The sequence below is a fragment of the Salvelinus alpinus genome, chromosome 1 (genome assembly GCF_045679555.1).
Source record: "Salvelinus alpinus chromosome 1, SLU_Salpinus.1, whole genome shotgun sequence".
In the NCBI taxonomy this organism is placed as follows: Eukaryota; Metazoa; Chordata; class Actinopteri; order Salmoniformes; family Salmonidae; genus Salvelinus; species Salvelinus alpinus.
The window spans coordinates 81,259,039-81,280,219 of record NC_092086.1 but is presented as its reverse complement, the minus strand read 5'-3'; the positions used below and the strand labels follow the sequence as shown (position 1 = coordinate 81,280,219).

The 21,181-nt window shown below is 41.2% G+C and overlaps 1 protein-coding gene across 3 annotated transcripts in view; it reads left to right on the top strand.

Moving 5' to 3' along the window:
• LOC139531456 (transcriptional regulator Erg-like) overlaps window positions 1–21,181 on the top strand; it is a 106,850-nt gene that overhangs the window by 15,252 nt on the left and 70,417 nt on the right. For all 3 annotated transcript variants that reach the window (XM_071327942.1, XM_071327934.1, XM_071327915.1), the window contains exon 2: window positions 20,491–20,573. In XM_071327942.1, the coding sequence (XP_071184043.1) occupies window positions 20,535–20,573 (39 nt within the window). In that variant the 5' untranslated portion in view covers window positions 20,491–20,534. The remainder of the gene's footprint in view (window positions 1–20,490; window positions 20,574–21,181) is intronic.

The following is a 21,181-nucleotide window of genomic DNA, read 5'->3' as shown; positions in this document are numbered from 1 at the left end:
TCAGACTGCTCTATCAAATCATAGACTTAGTTATAACATAATAATAACACAGAAATACGAGCCTTAGGTCATTAATATGGTCGAATCCGGAAACTATCATCTCGAAAACAAGACGTTTATTCTTTCAGTGAAATACGGAACCGTTCCGTATTTTATCTAATGGGTGGCATCCATAAGGCTAAATATTCCTGTTACATTGCACAATCTTCAATGTTATGTCATAAATACGTAAAATTCTGGCAAATTAGGTGGCCCAAACTGTTGCATATACACTGACTCTGCGTGCAATGAACGCAAGAGAAGTGACACAATTTCACCTGGTTAATATTGCCTGCTAACCTGGATTTCTTTTAGCTAAATATGCAGGTTTAAAAATATATACTTCTGTGTATTGATTTTAAGAAAGGCATTGATGTTTATGGTTAGGTACACATTGGAGCAACGATACGCACCGCATCGATTATATGCAACGCAGGACACGCTAGATAAACGAGTAATATCATCAACCATGTGTAGTTAACTAGTGATTATGATTGATTGATTGATTGTTTTTTTATAACATAAGTATAATGCTAGCTAGCAACTTACCTTGGCTTCTACTGCATTCGCGTAACAGGCAGGCTCCTCGTGGAGTGCAATGTAATCAGGTGGTTAGAGCGTTGGACTAGTTAACTGTAAGGTTGCAAGATTGAATCCCCCGAGCTGACAAGGTAAAAATCTGTCGTTCTGCCCCTGAACGAGGCAGTTAACACACCATTGCCTAGTTAAATAAAGATTAAATAAAGGTGTAAAAAAATATATAAAAAATGACCAAATTGGTGTCCAAAAATACCGATTGTTATGAAAACTTGAAATCGGCCCTAATTAATCGGCCATTCCGATTAATCGGTCGACCTCTAGTGTCTAGATGGAATTAGTATTTTTGGTCCTGGTGACTGGACCTTTTTTGGAACACCATTATTTTTGTCTTATTGAGATTTACTGTCAGGGCCCAGGTCTGACGCTGTAGGCCCTCCTTGGTTGGTGACAGTAGACATTTGACTTCTGATTCAAGTTGGGTGAGGCCGGGTGCTGCAGACTGTTCTAGTGCCCTCGCCAATTCATTGATATATACAGTTGAAGTCGGAAGTTTACATACACCTTTGCCAAATACATTTAAACTCAGTTTTTCACAATTCCTGACATTTAATCCCAGTAAAAATTACCTGTCTTAAGTCAGTTAGGATCACCACTTTATTTTAAGAATGTGAAATGTCAGAATAATAGCTGAGAGAATTATTTATTTCAGTTTTTATTTCTTTCATCACATTTCCAGCGGGTCAGAAGTTTACATACACTCAATTAGTATTTGGTAGCATTGTCTTTAAATTGTTTAACTTGGGTCAAATGTTTCGGGTGGCCTTCCACAAGTTGGGTGAATTTTGGCCCATTCCTCCTGACAGAGCTGGTGTAACTGAGTCAGGTTTGTAGGCCTCCTTGCTCGCCCTAGCTTTTCCAGTTCTGCCCACACATTTTCTATAGAATTGAGGTCAGGGCTTTGTGATGGCCACTCCAATAACTTGACTTTGTTGTCCTTAAGCCATTTTGCCACAACTTTGGAAGTATGCTTGGGGTCATTGTTCATTTGGAAGACCCATTTGCGACCAAGCTTTAACTTCGTGACTGATGTCTTGAGATGTTGCTTCAATATATGCACATTTTCTTTCCTCATGATGCCATCTATTTTGTGAAGTGCACCAGTCCCTCCTGCAGCAAAGCACCCCCACAACATGATGCTGCCACCCCTGCGCTTCACGGTTGGGATGGTGTTCTTCGGCTTGCAAGTTTCCCCTTTTTCCTCCGAACATAACGATGGTCATTATGGCCAAACAGTTCTATTTTTGTTTCATCAGAGCAGAGGACATTTCTCCAAGAAGTACGATCTTTGTCCCCATGTGCAGTTTCAAACTGTAGTCTGGCTTTTTTAATCGCAGTTTTGGAGTAGTGGCTTCTTCCTTGGTGAGAGGCCTTTCAGGTTATGTCAATATAGGACTCGTTTTACTGTGGATATAGGTACTTTTGTATCTGTTTCCTCCAGCATCTTCACAAGGTCCTTTGCTGTTGTTCTGGGATTGATTTGCACTTTTCGCACCAAAGTACGTTCATCTCTAGGAGACAGAACGCGTCTCCTTTCTGAGCAGTATTGTAACGATTGTCGTCTGGAGAAGGAGAGGAGGACCAAGGTGCAGCGTGGTAAGTGGTCATATTTTTTAAATAAAATACAAAAACACTTGACAAACAACAAAAACGACAAATGAACAGTCCTGAAAGGTGAAACAAAACACTAAACAGGAAACAACCACCCACAAACAAAAGTGGGAAAACAGGCTACCTAAATATGGCTCCCAATCAGAGACAACGATAGACAGCTGCCTCTGATTGGGAACCACACCAGGCCAAACACACAGAAACAGAAAACCTAGACCTACAACATAGAATACCCAGACATAGAATAACCACCCACATCACACCCTGACCAAACTAAAAATAGAAACATACAAAGCAATCTACGGTTAGGGCGTGACAGGTATGATGGCTGCATGGTCCCATGGTGTTTATACTTGCGTACTTTTGTTTGTACCGATGAACATGGTACCTTCAGGCATTTGGAAATTGCTCTCAAGGATGAACCAGACTTGTGAAGGTCTACAATTTTATTCTGAGGTCTTGGCTGATTTATTTTTATTTTCCCATGATGTCAAGCAAAGAGGCACTGAGTTTGAAGGTAGGCCTTGAAATACATCCACAGGTACACCTCCAATTGACTCAAATTATGTCAATTACACTATCAAAAGCTTCTAAAGCCATGACATAATTTTCTGGAATTTTCCAAGCTGTTTAAAGGCACAGTCAACTTAGTGTATCTAAACTTCTGACCCACTGGAATTGTGATACAGTGAATTATAAGTGAAATAATCTGTCTGTAAACAATTGTTGGAAAAATGACTTGTGTCATGCACAAAGTAGATGTCCTAACCGACTTGCCAAAGCTATAGATTGTTAACAATGAATTTGTGGAGTGGTTGAAAACGAGTTTTAATGACTCCAACCTAAGTGTATGTAAACTTCCGACTTCAACTGTATGTTGAAGAGATGGGGGCTTAAACTGCAACCATGTCTCACCCCACGGCCCTGTGGAAGGAAATATGTGTGTTTTTTGCCAATTTTAACCGCACACTTGTTGTTTGTGTTCATGGGTTTAATAATGTTGTATGTTTTCCCCCCAACTCCACTTTCCATCAATTTGTATAGCAGACCCTCATGCCAAATTGAGTCAAAGGCTTTTTTGAAATCAACAAAGCATGAGAAGACTTTACCTTTGTTTTGGTTTGTTTGTTTGTCAATTAGGGTGTGCAGGGTGAATACGTGGTCTGTCGAATGGTAATTTGGTTGAAAGCCAATTTCACATTTGCTTAGTACTGTACATTCTTTTCACTGAGGAAATGTACAAGTCTGCTGTTAATGATAATGCAGAGAATTTCCCCAAGTTTTCTGTTGATATCCCACGGTAGTTATTGGGGTCAAATTTGTCTCCACTTTTGTGGTTTGGGGTGAACAGTCCTTGGTTCCATGTTTCTCTCTCGCTCTCTCGCTCTCTCAATTCAACAAGCTTTATTGGCATGGGAAACATGTTGACATTGCCAAAGCAAGTGAAATAAACAATTAAAAGTGAATAGTAAATATTACCTCACAAGTTCCAAAATAATAGAGACATTTCAAATGTCATTATGTCGACAGTATATACAGTGTTGTAACGATTTGCAAATAGCTAAGTACAAAAGGGAAAATAAATAAACATAAATATGAGTTGTATTTACAATGGTGTTTGTTCTTCACTAGTTGCCCTTTTCTTGTGGCAACAGGTCATTCTCTTTCTCCTCTCTGGTGGATTGATTCACCTTGTTGGCTAACATCAGTGTTTAGTGTTTTGCTGGATGTGTTCTATTAGATTGGTAGGGAAGTTCAAAGACATGCCTCTTGCCAACAGTCCTCTGGTTACTACCTGAGAACGACATTTATTTAGGAGAATGATGCCAGCTACAGTGCATTTGGAATTTATTCAGACCCTGTCATGGAGCGCATGTTGTTTGCCAACAACACTTTGACATATGGCGCCAAGTTGAGTGTTTGTTTTGCACGCCAGTTACAGGATCTGCATACAGGTGTGCCAAGCTTGTAGCATCATACCAAAGAAGACTCAAGGCTGTAATCGCTGCTAAAGGTGCTTCAACAAAGTACTGAGTAAAGGGTATGAATAGTTATGTAAATGTAATATTTCAAGGTGTCTGAATACTTTCCGAATGCACTGTATGTCAGATAATATCAGAGAATATCTAGTCAGTCAATGTATTGGTGCTGTACCATTTGTTTGATTGTCCCATAGAAATAAATATACACTGACTATAGTATGGCTCATGCATATGTTTCTCTATTTACTTCAATTTGACTGAGTCATTGTATTGTGGTTTAGTGTGTAGGCTATATTTATTTGGCTTAATTGCTTTTGCATAAGCCTCTTTGACTCTTATATTATAAACACAGATTTGATCTTACATGTGATCAGCCTTTCAGATAACTTTTGTTTTTCCAAAGCCCATTTGTCAATGTATAGTGTCAGTGTTCATGCTTTTCCTCGTAAGACATCTGATTCCCTTTTAGCTGTATTAAGTCATTAAGTTGTATTCTTGTTTTTCCCTCAGCAAACTGACACTGTTACATTTCAAATGAAAGAGGTTTGTGGTTAGCTGGAAAGGCTGAATAATTTGGCGCACTGCTCTAGAAATATCCAATGCATGCGTAGGTGGAGTCAAAGCAATGCTATAGTTACAGCTTTCCATGAAGCTTTAAATGCATTTATTTGCCCCAGGCTTAAATTCAACCATCCCTGCTAAACTCATGGAAGTGATAGAGCTTCTCTGCACATGATCAGATTGTCCATGTATTGGTTTAATTTCTGTGAAGCTATGCACATAGACAGACAGGCAAACAGACAGCCAGAAAGACAGCCAGTCAGCCAGCCAGACATACAAACAGACAGAGACTGACAGACTCACAGACACACAGAGAGCCAGCCAGCTAGCCAGATGGTTGAATGGATTTATGGTGAGCTTTATTAGATTGCATACAAAATCAATCATTTCCACCATGACAAATTCTACCTGGCAGTCCTCTTGCTATAGTTGAGAGAGAAAAAGAGAGATTGTTAAGTGAAACTTGTCGTAAAGTTAGCGGTTCACAGGGAGTGAGAAGGCTGGATTCCCTGTCTGTTTTTAGCCTATATGTGGAGAGGACTACAGACCATGAGGCCCACAGGCATGTATGGGGTTAGAATGCTATGCTTTATGACTCCAGGCAGCCAGAAGACATGACGCACTGTGAAAAGCCAAAATAACCCAAAGTTATTGGTGCTCATTATACATTTGTTTAGATCTTGTGTTCACCAGATAAGCATAGTTTTAAGTTGCAAGTTTTATTAGTTGTATGTACAGGATACACATGGTACACCTTCCAACGAAATGCTTACTTGCATGTTCCTTCTCAACAATTCAACAATAAGAAATAACAACAATAAGAAATAATAAAAGAGAAGAATATAAAAAACAAAGTAAATGGCTCAGTAGAATAGAATAAATATTTTAGCATCAGTATAATACAGGAAGGCATAATTTATAGTACAATATTTACACCTGTACCAGGGAAGGGGGGAGGGCATGTGTGCTAAGGTGTGGAGATTCAGTGGAGGAGGTCAGTCCAGTTCAAGTGTTCAGGAGGCTCAGACTGTTTCTATTAGACCTCATGCTCCGATACCATCTGCCCGACGGTAAGGGAATGAACAGATCATGGCTGGGGTGCGTGTGGTCCTTCATGATGCTGTGGGACTTCTTTAGGCACCATTTCAAGTAGATGTCCTGGATGGGAGAAAAAATAATAACAACAAAATAACATTGATGTGGATCCCTCAAATGTTAATGTGGATCGGGGCGTTCCCTCCTCTGCTTGCTGAAGTGAACAGTCAACTCCTTTGTTTTTCTGACATAGAGGGAAAGGTTGTTGTCATGGCACCACAATGTCAGTTTACTTACCTCCCTTATCTTCTTATGGCTGGGGGCAGTATTGAGTAGCTTGGATGAATAAGGTGCCCAGAGGTGCCCAGAGTAAACGGCCTGCTACTCAGTCCCAGTTGCTAATATATGCATATTATTAGTATATTTGGATAGAAAACACTCTGAAGTTTCTAAAACTTTTTGAATGATGTCTGTGAGTATAACAGAACTCATATGGCAGGCAAAAACCTGAGAAAAAATCCAACCAGGAAGTGGGAAATCTGAGGTTGGTCGTTTTTCAACTCATTCCCTATTGAAGATACAGTGGGATATGGGTCATGTTGCACTTCCTAAGGCTTCCACTAGATGTCAACAGTCTATAGAACCTTGTTTGATGCTTCTAATGTGAAGTGGGGCAGAATGAGAGGGGAATGAGTCAGAGGTCTGGCAGAATGCTTTGAGCTCGTGACGCTTGTTCACGTGAGAGCGAGCTCTGTTCCATTTGCTTTTCTGAAGACAAAGGAATTCTCCAGTTGGAATATTATTGAAGATTTATGTTAAAAACTTCCTAAAGATTGATTCTGTACATCGTTTGACATGTTTCTACGGACTGTAACGGAACTTTTTGACATTTCGTCTGCTCCTAGTGAACGCGCTTCGTGACTTTGGATTTGTTTACAAAACGCTCTAACAAAAGTAGCTATTTGTACATAAATGATGGACATTATCGAACAAAACAAACATTTATTGTGGAACTGGGATTCCTGGGAGTGCATTCTGATGAAGATCATCAAAGGTAAGTGAATATTTATCATGTTATTTCTGACTTCTGTTGACTGCACAATATGGCGGATATCTTCTTGGCTGGTTTGGGCTCTGAGCGCCGTACTCAGATTATTGCATGGTTTGCTTTTTCCGTAAAGCTTTTTTGAAATCTGACACAGCGGTTGCATTCAGGAGAAGTGGATCTAAAATTCCATGTATAACACTTGTATCTTTGATCAACGTTTATTATGAGTATTTCTGGAAATTGATGTGGCTCTCTGCAAAATCACTGGATGTTTTTGGAACTACTGAACATAACGCGCCAATGTATACTGAGATTTTTGTATATAAATATGAACTTTACCAAACAAAACATACATGTATTGTGTAACATGAAGTCCTATGAGTGTCATCTGATGAAGATCATCAAAGGTTAGTGATTAATTTTATCTCTATTTCTGCTTTTTGTGACTCCTGTCTTTGGCTGGAAAAATGGCTGTGTTTTTCTGTGACTTGGCGGTGACCTAACATAATCGTTTGTGGTGCTTTCCCTGTAAAGCCTTTTCGAAATCGAACACTGTGGTGGGATTAACAACAAGATTACCTTTAAAATGGTATAAGATACTTGGATGTTTGAGGAATTCCAATTATGGGATTTCTGTTGTTTGAATTTGGCGCCCTGCACTTTCACTGGCTGTTGTCATATCGATCCCGTTAACGGGATCTCAGCCATAAGAAGTTATAGACTGACTCGTTGTTGTTGGTTATCAGGCCGACAACTGTGGTGTTGTCAGCAATGTTGATGGTGGAGTTGGTGTCGTGCAAAGCCAGGCAGTCATAGGTGAACAGGGAGTACAGCAGAGGGCTGAGGACACAACCCCAGTGGGCCCCTTTTTTAAGTCATTGTGGGTGATTCTCATGAAACCAACTGAAACCATGTTTGTGATGAATTCAGCTATATAGCCTCTAAAAAACGTAAACAATTTACTATCATATTAAGGCTCACCAAGTTTGATTTCTGGCTCTTTAACTTGTTTTGGGCTTTAATCTTATTTTTGTGTTTTTTAAATAAAATGTTTTCTCAAAATCTCATTACTGTAATGCGTCCAGGTCAATTTTGTAGGACTTCACATGCATTTCATTTATAAAAATAACTAACATATTTAATTAAAACCAATTAAATATTGTTTAAAGTGGTACAGTACATATTCAAAGACAGTTATCATTTCTGGGTATTCACATTACAAACTAGTCATATTTTAGACAAAAAACATGTGTCCAAGCCATGGTTCTCATTACAGTAGCATTTCTTCAAGTTCCTGTACAAGTACAGTGTTTTTTTGTTATACATTTATTTCGACCCATAAGAAGAAGAGAAGATCAAATATGGCTACAATTTACATTTGATAATTGCTCTCGTACACCCCATTTACCCATTTTATATTGTCATTACCGTAACTGTGTAATACTTGATGTTTGAGCAAAGTATTATGTGTGAGCAAAGTATTATTTAACAATTTACAGTATAATAGATTAGAAAGAGTATGAATCTTTTTTTTTGTTGCTGAGTCATAATTGCTTCTGCCATTGTTAGCAAAATTTGCGAAGGGCTTCTCATTACCGTAATGCCCATTTCTCATGACCGTTTCTCATTATGTGCGCAACAGATACACGCTAACCAAACAGCAGTTCTAGGTGCATGCACGATTTAATTAAAGGGTAACTACACCATTTTTTTATTGTTGATTTTTCCCAGACCTAAAACATTGTCTCCTGGTGTGATTTAAGCATTGTTAGCACATGCATTCTTTTTGGTTTTCTATTTGAAAAGTTTGAATAAAACCAGTTAATTTAATAAATCTAGCCTAGCCTAAGACATAGACCTAATGCCTGCGCTAATGCCTGTTAGCGAAAACCTGAATATATATGTTTTTACCAACCCTGCCCCTTTCACGACCCTTTCACATCTCACCACTGCTAAAAAAAATCTGGGGGAAACACTGAGTTACCATTTATAATTTAGAGACTTTTAAAAGGCACATTACACTTAAAATCTAAAGTTTTCTGATGATGTCAGAACTCAAAGTAGTCTTCTGTTAACAAATGTCCCCATCCTAGACCATCTGTTTTGCTACTCATTCACTCAACCTATTGAGTCCACTAGTCTCATTCACACAGAACTACCCTACGCCCCCAGATGACTAGTGAGGTCGGTCGCCCGACAACCTGCCCACTCGACCCCTTCCCCTCCTCCCTTCTCCAGACCATCTCTGGAGACCTTCTCCCATTCCTCACTTCCCTCATCGACTCATCCCTGACAATTGGCTATGTCCCCTCTGACTTCAAAATGGCCGAGTTGCTTCCCTTCTAAAGAAACCAATACTCGACTCATCTGACGTCAAAAACTACAGACCTGTATCCCTTCTTTCTTTTCTTTCTAAAACACTTAAGCTTGCTGTCTCTGATTAACTTTCTCGTTATCTCTCTCAGAACGATCTTCTTGACCCTAACCAGTCAGGCTTTAAGACGGGTCACTCAACCGAGACTGCTCTTCTCTGTGTCACGGAGGCTCTCTGCACTGCCAAAGCTGACTCGCTCTCCTCTGTTCTCATTCTCCTAGATCTATCCGCTGCCTTCGACACTGTGAATCATCAGATCTTTCTCTCCACCCTCTCAGGGCTGGACATCTCAGGTGCTGCACACTCTTGGATTGCATCCTACCTGGCAGGCTACTCCTACTAGGTGATGTGGAGAGGATCTGTGTCTGCACCATGTACTCTCACTACTGGTGTCCCCCAGGGCTCAGTTCTAGGACCTCTCCTCTTCTCTCTATACACCAAGTCACTTGGCTCCATCATATCCTCACATGGTCTCTCCTATCATTGCTATGCGGATGACACTCAACTACTTTTCTCTTTCTCCCTTCTGACACCCCGGCGGCGACATGCATCTCTGCGTGCCTGGCTGAAATCTCAACTTGGATGTTGGCCCACCACCTCAAGCTCAACCTCGATAAGACGGAACTGCTTTTCCTCCCAGGGAAGGCCTGCCCGCTCAAAGTCCTCTCCATCATGGTTGACAACTTCACAGTATCGCCCTCCCAGAATGCAAAGAACCTTGGTGTAACCTTGTACAACACCCTGTCGTTCTCTGTAAACATCAAAGCAGTGACCCGCTCCTGCAGGTTCATGCTCTACAACATCCGTAGAGTACAACCATCCCTCACACAGGAAGCAGCGCAGGTCCTAATCTAGGCACTTGTCCTCTCCCGTCGGACTACTGCAATTCCCTGTTGGTTGGGCTCCTCACTTGTGCCATCAAACCCCTGCAACTTATCCAGAATTCTGCAGCCCGCCTGGTTTTCAACCTTCCCAAGTTCTCTTATGTCACCCCGCTCCTCCGCACACTCCACTGGCTTCGAGTCTAAGCTCGCATCCACTACAAGACCATGGTGCTTACCCACGGAACAGCAAGAGTAACTGCCCCTCCCTACCTTCAGGTTATGCTCAATCCCTACACCCCAATGCCACCCCAGGTCTCTTGGCCCACCCACCCCTACTTTCTATGCCTGTGATATGTGGTTGTCCAACCTAGCTCTTAAGATGAATTCACTAACTGTAAGTCGCTCTGGATAAGAGCATCTGCTAAATTACTAAAATGTAAATGTAAAATGTAGATTCAGTTGTATGCAATCCAAAATTAATGGTAAAGACTAAACTTCTTGGTGTTATATTAGATTGTAAACAGTCATGGTCAAAACATATTTATTGCATTGTTGTAAAAATGGGGATAGGTTTGTATGTGATAAATAGATGCTCTGATTTTTTAACATTACATGCAACCAAACCAGTCCTGCAAGCTCTGGTTTTGTTGCATCTTGACCATTGCACAGTTGTATAGTCAGGTGCGGCAAAAAAGGATCTAGAAAAGCTGCATCTGGCCCAGAACAGAGAAGCACGTCTGGCCCTCAAATGTACATAGAGGGCCAATGTCAATAACATGCAGGTTAATCTCTCCTGGGTCAAAGTGGAGGAAAGATTGATTGCATCACTGCTGGTCTTTGTAAGAAGTATTGATGTTGAAGTTGTCTGTTCAGCCAGTTAACACACAGCTCAAAACCTATACATACCCACAAGACACGCAATCAGGGTTCTCTTCACAGTCCCCAAGTCCAGAACAGAGGCTGGGAGACGCAGAGTACTGTATAAAGCAATGACTACATGGAAATCTCTTCCATCTCAGGTAACTCAGGCAAGCAATAAAATCAGTAAAAGAAAACAGATAAAACATAACCTCAAGGAACAATGCAGACTGTGAAGAGACACACACACACAGACTCAACACAGACTCAACAGCCTTTGTTTCTCAAATGACTGCCTCAAATGACTGAGAGTTCAGTGGATCAAATCGGAGGGCCTGTTGTTCGGACCTCTGGCAGTCTCTATGGGGGTGCCACAGGGTTCAATTCTCGGTCTGACTCTTTTCTATGTATACATCAATGATGTCGCTCTTGCTGCTGGTGATTCTCTGATCCACCTCTACGCAGACGACACCATTCTGTATACTTCTGGCCCTTCTATGGACACTGTGTTAACTAACCTCCAGACGAGCTTCAATGCCATACAACTCTCCTTCCGTGGCCTCCAACTGCTCTTAAATGCAAGTAAAACTAAATGCATGCTCTTCAACCGATCGCTGCCTGCACCTGCCCGCCCGTCTAGTATCACTACTCTGGACGGTTCTGAGAATATGTGGACAACTACAAATACCTAGGTGTCTGGTTAGACTGTAAACTCTCCTTCCAGACTCACATCAAGCATCTCCAATCTAAAATTAAATCTAGAATCGGCTTCCTATTTCGCAACAAAGCATCCTTCACTCATGCTGCCAAACATACCCTCGTAAAACTGACTATCCTACCGATCCTTGACTTCGGCGATGTTATTTACAAAATAGCCTCCAACACTCTACTCAGCAAATTGGATGCAGTCTATCACAGTGCCATCCGTTTTGTCACCAAAGCACCATATACTACCCACCACTGCGACCTGTATGATCTCGTTGGCTGGCCCTCACTTAATATTCGTCGCCAACCCCACTGGCTCCAGGTCACCTATAAGTCTTTGCTAGGTAAAGCCCTGCCTTATCTCAGCTCACTGGTCACCATAACAGCACCCACCCGTATCATGCTCTCCAGCAGGTATATCTCACTGGTCACCCCCAAAGCCAACTCCTCTTTGGCCGCCTTTCCTTCCAGTTCTCTGCTGCCAATGACTGGAACAAATTGCAAATATCACTGAAGCTGGAGACTCATACTTCCCTCACTAACTTTAAGCATCAGCTGTCAGAGCAGCATACAGATCATTGCACATGTACATAGCCATCTGTAAATAGCCCACCCAACTACCTCATCCCCATATTGTTATTATTTTTTTTGCTCCTTTGCACGCCAGTATCTCTACTTGCACATTCGTCTTCTGCTCATCTATCACTCCAGTCTTTAATTGCTGAGTTGTAATTGTTTCGCCACTATGGCCTATTTATTGCCTTACCTCCCTAGTCTTACTTCATTTGCACACACTGTATATAGACTTTTATATTGTGTTACTGACTGTACGTTTGTTTATTCCATGTGTAACTCTGTGTTGTTTGAGTCGCACTGCTTTGCTTTATCTTGGACAGGTCGCAGTTGTAAATGAGAACTTGTTCTCAACTGGCCTACCTGGTTAAATAAAGGTTAAATAAAAAAAATTAACACACACACACACCCGTACACACACTAACACACATACTCTACACAGACTCACACATTATTCTTAGTATTATTAATTTCTTTCTTTTTCTTTCTTTTCTCTTTCTTATACATTTTTTAAATAGTTGTATTGTTCTTTAGTCGTAGTGTTTTTAGTTTAAGTTTGTGTTGCAGATCCTGTCCATTAGTGTTCTGTATTTTGTTATGTTCCATGTTTTGTGTGGACCGCAGGAAGAATAGGTGCTGCTTCTTCAACAGCTAATGTCCCCCAAAAAATAATGAATCACTAGAGGTTGAGGCATAAAGCATTATGTTTTAATTGTTGTCATGCATAGTGGACTCTTCTTGACATTACACTACTTTTACACTTCAAACATTGATATAAACTGTGTTAAAGGGGCATTACACAAAACAATTCAAAGATGAATTGTCAAGATGAATACAAGATGATGCCAAAACTTTGGTGGTTTACACAATACATTACTGGGAGTTATACTGTATATAGAGTGTGCGACTCTCTTTATTTTTTATAACCTACAGCTTACTCGCTGTTAGTCAGCACCTGTACTAACTTTTAGTGTGTGTGCCAGATCATGCTTTTCACAAGATAAATACACACTCCATGCCATTGATTGTGTAGAGCCAGCTGTATGCCTCAACACCAACAGGAAAAGATGAACACCATATAATTTCCAGATCTTATTTGATACTTATCTTTTTCATTTATTAAGTTTTTTTTTGCATATGTTTATCTACACAATAAATGGCCTGGGATGTGGACTTAAAGGGGTAGTTCCCACAAATGAAGAAAATACATATTGGCTTCCTTACCCTGTACACAGTCCATGAATGAGTTAAGACAGCAATTCATGCTTGGGTTTTCTTTAGCTTGTCACTGTCTCCAACTTAAAAGCATTTATAGCACGAAACCAATGTAAGTGAATATCCCTGATATTAGCATTTTTCTCATTTCATTTACAAATCATCTTAAAGGAGCTATGCAATACATTTTTGACACTTTGGGATGATTTGGAGATGGAATGTGGAAATGCTTATATCGGGGATATTCACTTGCATTGGTTTTGTGCTTTAAATGCAAAATAAAACCAAAGCATGGATTGCTGTCTTACCTTCTCCATCGACTGCTTACAGGGTAAGGAAACCAATGTACTGTACCAATGTCATTTTGTAATTCGTGTGACCTATGCCCATAAGACTACTTTTGAGGTATGAAAGATCTAACAAACATAACATTTGAGTGTAATGCCCCTTTAGGGGTTGTGTAATAATCAGGTAGTCTAATAAACAGAACAATTGGATTAATCTAAACTTGGTGTTATTAAGATTGGCAGATAAGGAAAGAAAGAGGGCTGCATCAAAAGCTAAGGTTGAGAAGCATCGAGAGCAACTGTACAGAAATCCAGAGCTGCTTGAGGACTACAGAAGAAAGGAGAGATATATAGAGAAGAAAGTTGCAGACAAGAGTGTTATTGAGTCCTTTTATTTAACTAGGCAAGTCAATTAAGAACATATTCTTACTTACAATGACAGCGGGTTAACTGCCATGTTCAGGGGAAGAACGACAGATTTGTACCTTGTCAGCTCGGGGATTCGATCTAGCAACCTTTCGGTTACTGGCCCAACGCTCAAACCACTAAGCTACCTGCCACCCTTACAGAAAGGTTTGGTAACAGTGCACATTACATTGCTTTTATATACCTGTGTTGTAACCAGGGCTCTAAATTACACATTTTCATTGGTAATAGTGGTTTTCATTGGTAGAAAAGTTAGGAGCACCACATAATATTAGATTTTTAAATTGATTGAGATGTAGCCTACATTAGGCCTATGTGATTCCTATTTACTTTTGAAGCACTTCCCCTGAAGAAGATATCAATTTTCCTTTCTTTCTGTGCCAACAAATATTTGCATATACTGGTAAAGTTACCAGGTTGTTAGTATGGCTGCACAATATGGGTAAATAATCTACTTGCGATTTTTATACCAAAGATTATTATTTGACTTGCAATATAGATCAAAATACTTGGATGAACTGTTGGAATCATAGAAATAGAAGGATTATTCTAATGCTATGGTTGGTGTTGTTTGGCATGACAACAAATTCAAAAGCCAATTAGGAGTTATGACAGCGTAGGAACTAAAGTGTTGGTCGGTGTTTAATCACATTCGAATAGCATTTAGGCAAACATTTTAGAATAGGCTATCTGACTCAGAAAATGCCGTTGCACAAACAGCATGCTGATTTGGGGCGGCAGGTAGCTGTGCTGGGTGGTGGTGGGGAATTAATTAATATGGTTAAAAATGATATTTTTTGCTCTTTATTAAGTACAGTTTGCTCATTTGATCATTACCATAATGCGGTCTCTCATCTACCGTAACATGGATCTCATTACTGAAATGCATCATCAATGATAAAATATTCCTTGAATAATATGACACAATTAAAAATATTTAAGGTGTGCATAAAATGGGTCATTTGTGTACTTTTTTATATTAATAAATATAAATAAATATAAAAAACAGGTTATGAACATGCCATGCATTACAGTAATGAGATAACTGATTAAAATGAAAATATACTTAAAACCAAAATGTCATATTTTTGTATGAAATATTGTTGTAGTAACCTTGCTATGGTTTTTTTCAAACTCTACAAGTGTATACGGTATTGAGATTGTTCTGTGCACAGTCATGGAAATCTGAACAGTTAAGATAATTTTACATGGACAATAATTTTAGATGGTATTTTATCTGTAACAAAATAAAAATAAATTGCCTTTGTCTTTACAAAATTTACCAAGAGTAATAGCAAGTTTGTGAGAATCACCAATGTGGAGGAGGTGTTGTTTCCAATCCTCACAGCCTGTGGTTTGCCCATCAGGAAGTCCAGGATCAACAATAGTGTTGAATTCTGAACGGTAGTCAATGAACATCATTCGCATATAGGTGTTCCTCTTCTGCTATAGCATGTGCTATTCTAAGCGTAAAAGTGGAGACAGACCATAGCTTGAGGAAAGTGAGATAGATGGAGTAACATGGACATCTACAGACAGATATCAACAGGCATAATATACTGTATAATATACTGTATCTTTCTAAAGAATATCATAGTAGCATTTTGGCAGCAAAAATGTAGAATGGTGTATTTTCCTAAACAGTAATCATATAGCATTTGTGAGGAATGTTCTGTTGAAACCTTGCACTTACAGAGCACCTTCATCATATGGCAAAAACAATGCAACACCACAACAGTGAGGAACACGCCAACATTTCTGACTGCAGAATCACGAGACCAAAGTGTGCCTGTGTGTGTCTCTGTGTCTGTGTCTGTCTGCGTCAGTGTGTGTGCTGGCCAACCTTTCTCCACAACCATATGTGCCTAATTTGCTGAAAATACTGTATGCTAAGTAGTGTAATTCTTTAAGGACTATTAGAGCAAGGTTGGTAAGACCACCGCTTTATTGCTTTAGATGGCTTTCCCCTGCAGAGCTTGCGTATGCTGACTACTCTATCAGACACAGTTCACCCCACAAAGACATAGTAGTTCACCCTACAACTTCCCAATACACTCTCCAAGATCTACCAGTGTTTTTTCTAAATTAATTATCTTGTGTGTTTCACTGTAAAACAACACCATCAGTCAGCCATGCAGCACAGCCCCACACTGAGATCATGGGGCAATTTTAGAGAAGTACAATTAGATAAAATATGAATGAGATACAGATGACTGAAAACGCTCGAGATCGCTGATCCATGCCAGTGTGCTTTTTTCCTTTCTTTTAAAGGACGTATAAATAATAAAGAGGGTTGTGCAAATTGCATTTTATGTGAATGTGGGTGGCTTCCTCTAAGTAGGACTCGCTAAATGCCTTTAAATGGGTTTTTAAATAGCTAAAGATAGGTTGCGTGGGATTCTGGGAGAGGTGATCGGGCACATTTTGTTGTTTTCCAACTAATGTGACATTAAATGGTGGAGTTTATGGTCTCTGTAACCTAATGATGGCACCACTGAGATTGACTGGGGCCAATGATGTCAGTATGGCCAGCACACAATGCCCCTTGGCTTTGGTTGTTAATATAACAGGCTGGTTCTGAGTTTACATTTACAACACACACTGTCATCAGCAGCACCACAGCTATTCAAAATATGATGTGACAAACACTGGTTGAATCAATGTTGTTTCCATGAAATTTCATTGAACCAACGTGGAATAGACATTGAATTGACGTCTGTGCCCAGTGGGACTCCATTTCGGGCCATTTGGGAATATATTTATCCACATTGCTGATCTGTCGTGTCTGTCAACGTCAAGGACAAATGAGCTATCAAAGCTGTTGTCATTCTAAATTGTGGACATTGATGTGGACATTGATATGGACTTGTCAGAATAGTCCGGCCTATCATTTAACTAAATGGAAGAAATTAGGCCATAGTAACCAAGTCAATTTGTTGACCAAGAAGTATCCCGTCTTCACATATTGTATCCGTATGATATTGAGCTCTATTTTCGTCTGGCATTAAGCCAGCGCAAATGTCAAACTCTCGCTCGTTTGAAATTTCGACCTGTTAAAGCCGGCACTCTTCTATTTTCAAACCGTAGCGCAATAATTGGCAATTTACCTGTCTTATATGAGCTCGCTTGCGCTGAGGTGGGAGGAGTGGCAATATCTGAGGTGTGTCCATAAAAAATGTGTGCCAGAGTGCCAATTTCATAAAGCACTGGTGGAGATATTTAAGACCAACCGAATTCTGGCATGGATTTTGACAACGGAAGCACAGCCTATCCAGCTGTGACGTACATGGATCAAGAGAGATGTGCTTTTTGTGTCCCTAAACCTCGCATTTAGAAACATATATATATATTTTTCCTATTTCGTTTCGTTTGATTAAAAACCAGGCGTAGCCTCCTCTCAATGAGGGCTGTTTTTTGGTCATTCCCAAAACATTAGCCAAGTAGTTAATAAACTGTAGTATCAATTCACAATAGACTACAATGAGAATATTTCGTAATTCTAGTTGATGACAACGCAAAGACAGTCAATAACCTATAGAATTTGAGACAAACGCATGCAGTATTAAGCCATGGAACGTCTTGATTGGCCAGTGAATGGCCAAGCCCTCGTCACGCCTACAACTTGTTAATTCATCAAAACCCAGCCCTTTCACGCCACCGCAAGCCATTGCGCTCATAATAACGGCTGTGAAAATAGCAAAAATATTTGCGACACACCCCTGGACCTATAGCGCTACCGCCAGAGCTTAGATTTACCATTGCATTAGGCTTGTTAAAATAGAGCCCTGAGTGTACTCTTGTTAAATTTTTCTTACCGCCATACCTTTTCAATTTAGTGCTTAATCTCAATCTTAATCTGAGCCACTTTAAAATGAATTACTTGGCTGTGATGTCACTCGCCATTCTTTTCCTTGCCTGGAGCATTTTTACTCTCTGGAAAGTTTTATTTCTGTCAAAGAAAACAGGGCATAATTATAAGTGCTCTGGCTGAAATGACATGCCACTGGCTGCAGCAGCAGCAGCAGCATAACTCTATCCCTGGCTGGGTATGCCTGTCATTCACTCTACACCAGGGATGGGCAACTTTGATGGGGTGGGGGCCATAAAAAAATCTGAATTCATCAAGAGGGGCGGCAGTGACTCGCGGGTCTGCGTACCCACATTCATATCCTTTTGGGGTCCCTACGTGAAATTTTGTGGGAGTGCCACCCCCCCCCACCCCCCCCCATCTTGTGAGCAAAACATTTTAGCGCCATCCATCTTGGCACCGGTGAGAAAGTTCATTTCCTGCAATTCTACACATTTTTGCAATGGGGCGGAGAGAAGATTTAGCAATTTTATAACTCATTTCATGAGGTGGAGAGAAATGTTTGCAGTTTTTAAATATGATATCTAAGTGAGAGTGACTAACACTACGTCTAACTGGCCATGAAAGAGATTATTGGCAGATACCAATATCATGTTTCTTTTAGGCCAACACCAACCAATTATGAATGTGGCATATTGCACAAAGAGTTGTTATTCTGTGGTATCTTTTTCTTGCTTTATTTGAGTTGCAGGAGTACCTTTCCCTGGAATATTTTGTGTGTGTGTGCATGTATGCTCCGTTTGCTGTGGTGGCTGGCCTCCATGGGTGTTCTGGAATATGTTGGGGTGTTCTCTGTGTTCTCTGTGTGTCGTGGCTCCCTGCTCTGTGTGTGCTGTTATGATAAGTGTGTGTGCTCTGGCATGTATGTGTGTGATGATAAATTGGCCCTCCTGGTTGCCTTTGGTTCCCCACAGGGTATCAGAGTACTGCAGGCAGTAGGGCGACAGAGTGAGTGGGAGGCCACTATGTTGGGCCAAAAGGGCACCCATTATGACATCCTCAGGGTATGATGTCACCTGGCCTGTTGGTCATCACAGTAGCAATGCCTAACTTGAATCCACGCTTCACTGGTACCTACTGGATACCAGTGTCCCTCAGAGAAAGAAAACGGAAGCAGACACTCTTTGGGCAAGATGTTTTTTTCTATAAATAATATGGAGTGTAATTGTTGGAGGTCAGTGGCCTGTACATACGGCCCATCGTGGTTAAAGTGTGGGCTGTTCAAGAGCTGCTTAGACTGCATGCCTCCTTCTCCTACACACACACACACACACACACACACACACACACACACACACACACACACACACACACACACACACACACACACACACACACACACACACACACACACACACACACACACACACACACACACACACACACACACACACACACAGTCTCACACACACACACACACACAGTCTCACACACAGTCTCACACACAGTCTCACACACACACACACACACACACACACACACACACACACACACACACACACACACACACACACACAGTCTCACACACAGTCTCACACACACACACACACACACACACACACACACACACACACACACACACACACACACACACACACACACACACACACACACACACACACACACTCTCCCCTCGCCCCACCCCTCCACACACTCCCCTCCTCTCCATGCTCTCCATGACAGTGATAATGAAGCAATGACACGGGATAATCAGAGCGTCCCGTTGCTTAACGAAGTATAAATAATAAACAAGCGCGGCGCTGGCGTCTGGGCCCAGCCTATGATTAACATGCGTAATCATGCGTAAGTAATTACAGCCGGCTCAGCTCCCAGTGGCCGGGGGGCCGCTTGCTGTCTGTGCCCTGATGGCTCCCAGATGTGGCTGGTGGGACGGAAGAGAGGCGAGGAGAGCCCAGGGCGAGTGGGAGACGTGCCTACCTCTCCAGCCCCACTGGTTAACCCTAATGGGCCACATATTATGACCCAATGGAGCTTTTATGTGTCTGACATTCACAGCGACAGTCGGCCGTGACCGTACAAGCTGTTTATTTATGGAACGGGGATTGCCCCGTCACGCTAAATGGAGGTCTCTGTCTAGAGTCGTTTCCCCATGGCCGGGTTAGTGCCCATCCACGGTGTCAGCATTGTGTCGTCTATGTGGGTCCTGCCAAGGCTAGACGCCCTTGTTAACCGATGGGTGTCCACCAGTGGCTAGGGGACACAGGCCATTACCAAAATGATTAGAACAGTCCCTATAATACACAATAATACAGTACACACAGAAATATATGAGTAATGATTTCACAATATTATTGATTCTCTCTCTCTCTCTCTCTCTCTCTCTCTCTCTCTCTCTCTCTCTCTCTCTCTCTCTCTCTCTCTCTCTCTCTCTCTCTCTCTCTCTCTCTCTCTCTCTCTCTCTCTCTCTCTCTCTCTCTCTCTCTCTATAGCCAGTAATCTCTCTCTCTCTCTCTCTCTCTCTGGTAGAAGGCTGTGTGTGCTGCTCGTGTCTCTGATGTCAGCCGGGGGTCATGATTCAGACTGGAGCAGATCCTGCAGGCCCCACCAAAGTAAGTCCACTGGTCCAAACAACATCTCTACACTTAACCTTGTCCATACTGCATTGGATCAGCTGTACCATTAAAACCTCTCAGATGTAAAGTCCCCTGTTTTGGGGACCTGCGTGGTTCTGGTACCGGTTCCGACCAACATTTCTGCTTATAAATCGACATGTGGACACCAAATATCGAAATGGCTTGCATTGAGCAGTAGCCCTGATTCTCACGGGCACATGAGTATGTCGCTTCTGCCTGTGTGAAACAGGATGTGAAATCTGACACCATTTGAAGCTGGGATGTCCCTCCTACCATTTAATTCGCTCTTCCGACTGTCCATTAACTCCTGGCTGAAGCCTACATCACAGCCACTAACAATGCATATGCCTAGAATCCTTACATGGTAATGCAGCAGGAGAGAGTGGTTTCGTCGCTGTATCACATGCAGAGATTGATTTAAAGCCAGTAATCTAAAATCAATAGATTTTAAACAAAAACCTTTTTCTGTTTGTCATAGACGGACAATATTAATACGAAGTGAAAGGCAAGTTCCTAACGAGTTCAGGAAGCCAAGCTAGAGCTCTGTGAGACGTTCACAGCGATGGGGGCAGACATTTTGATCA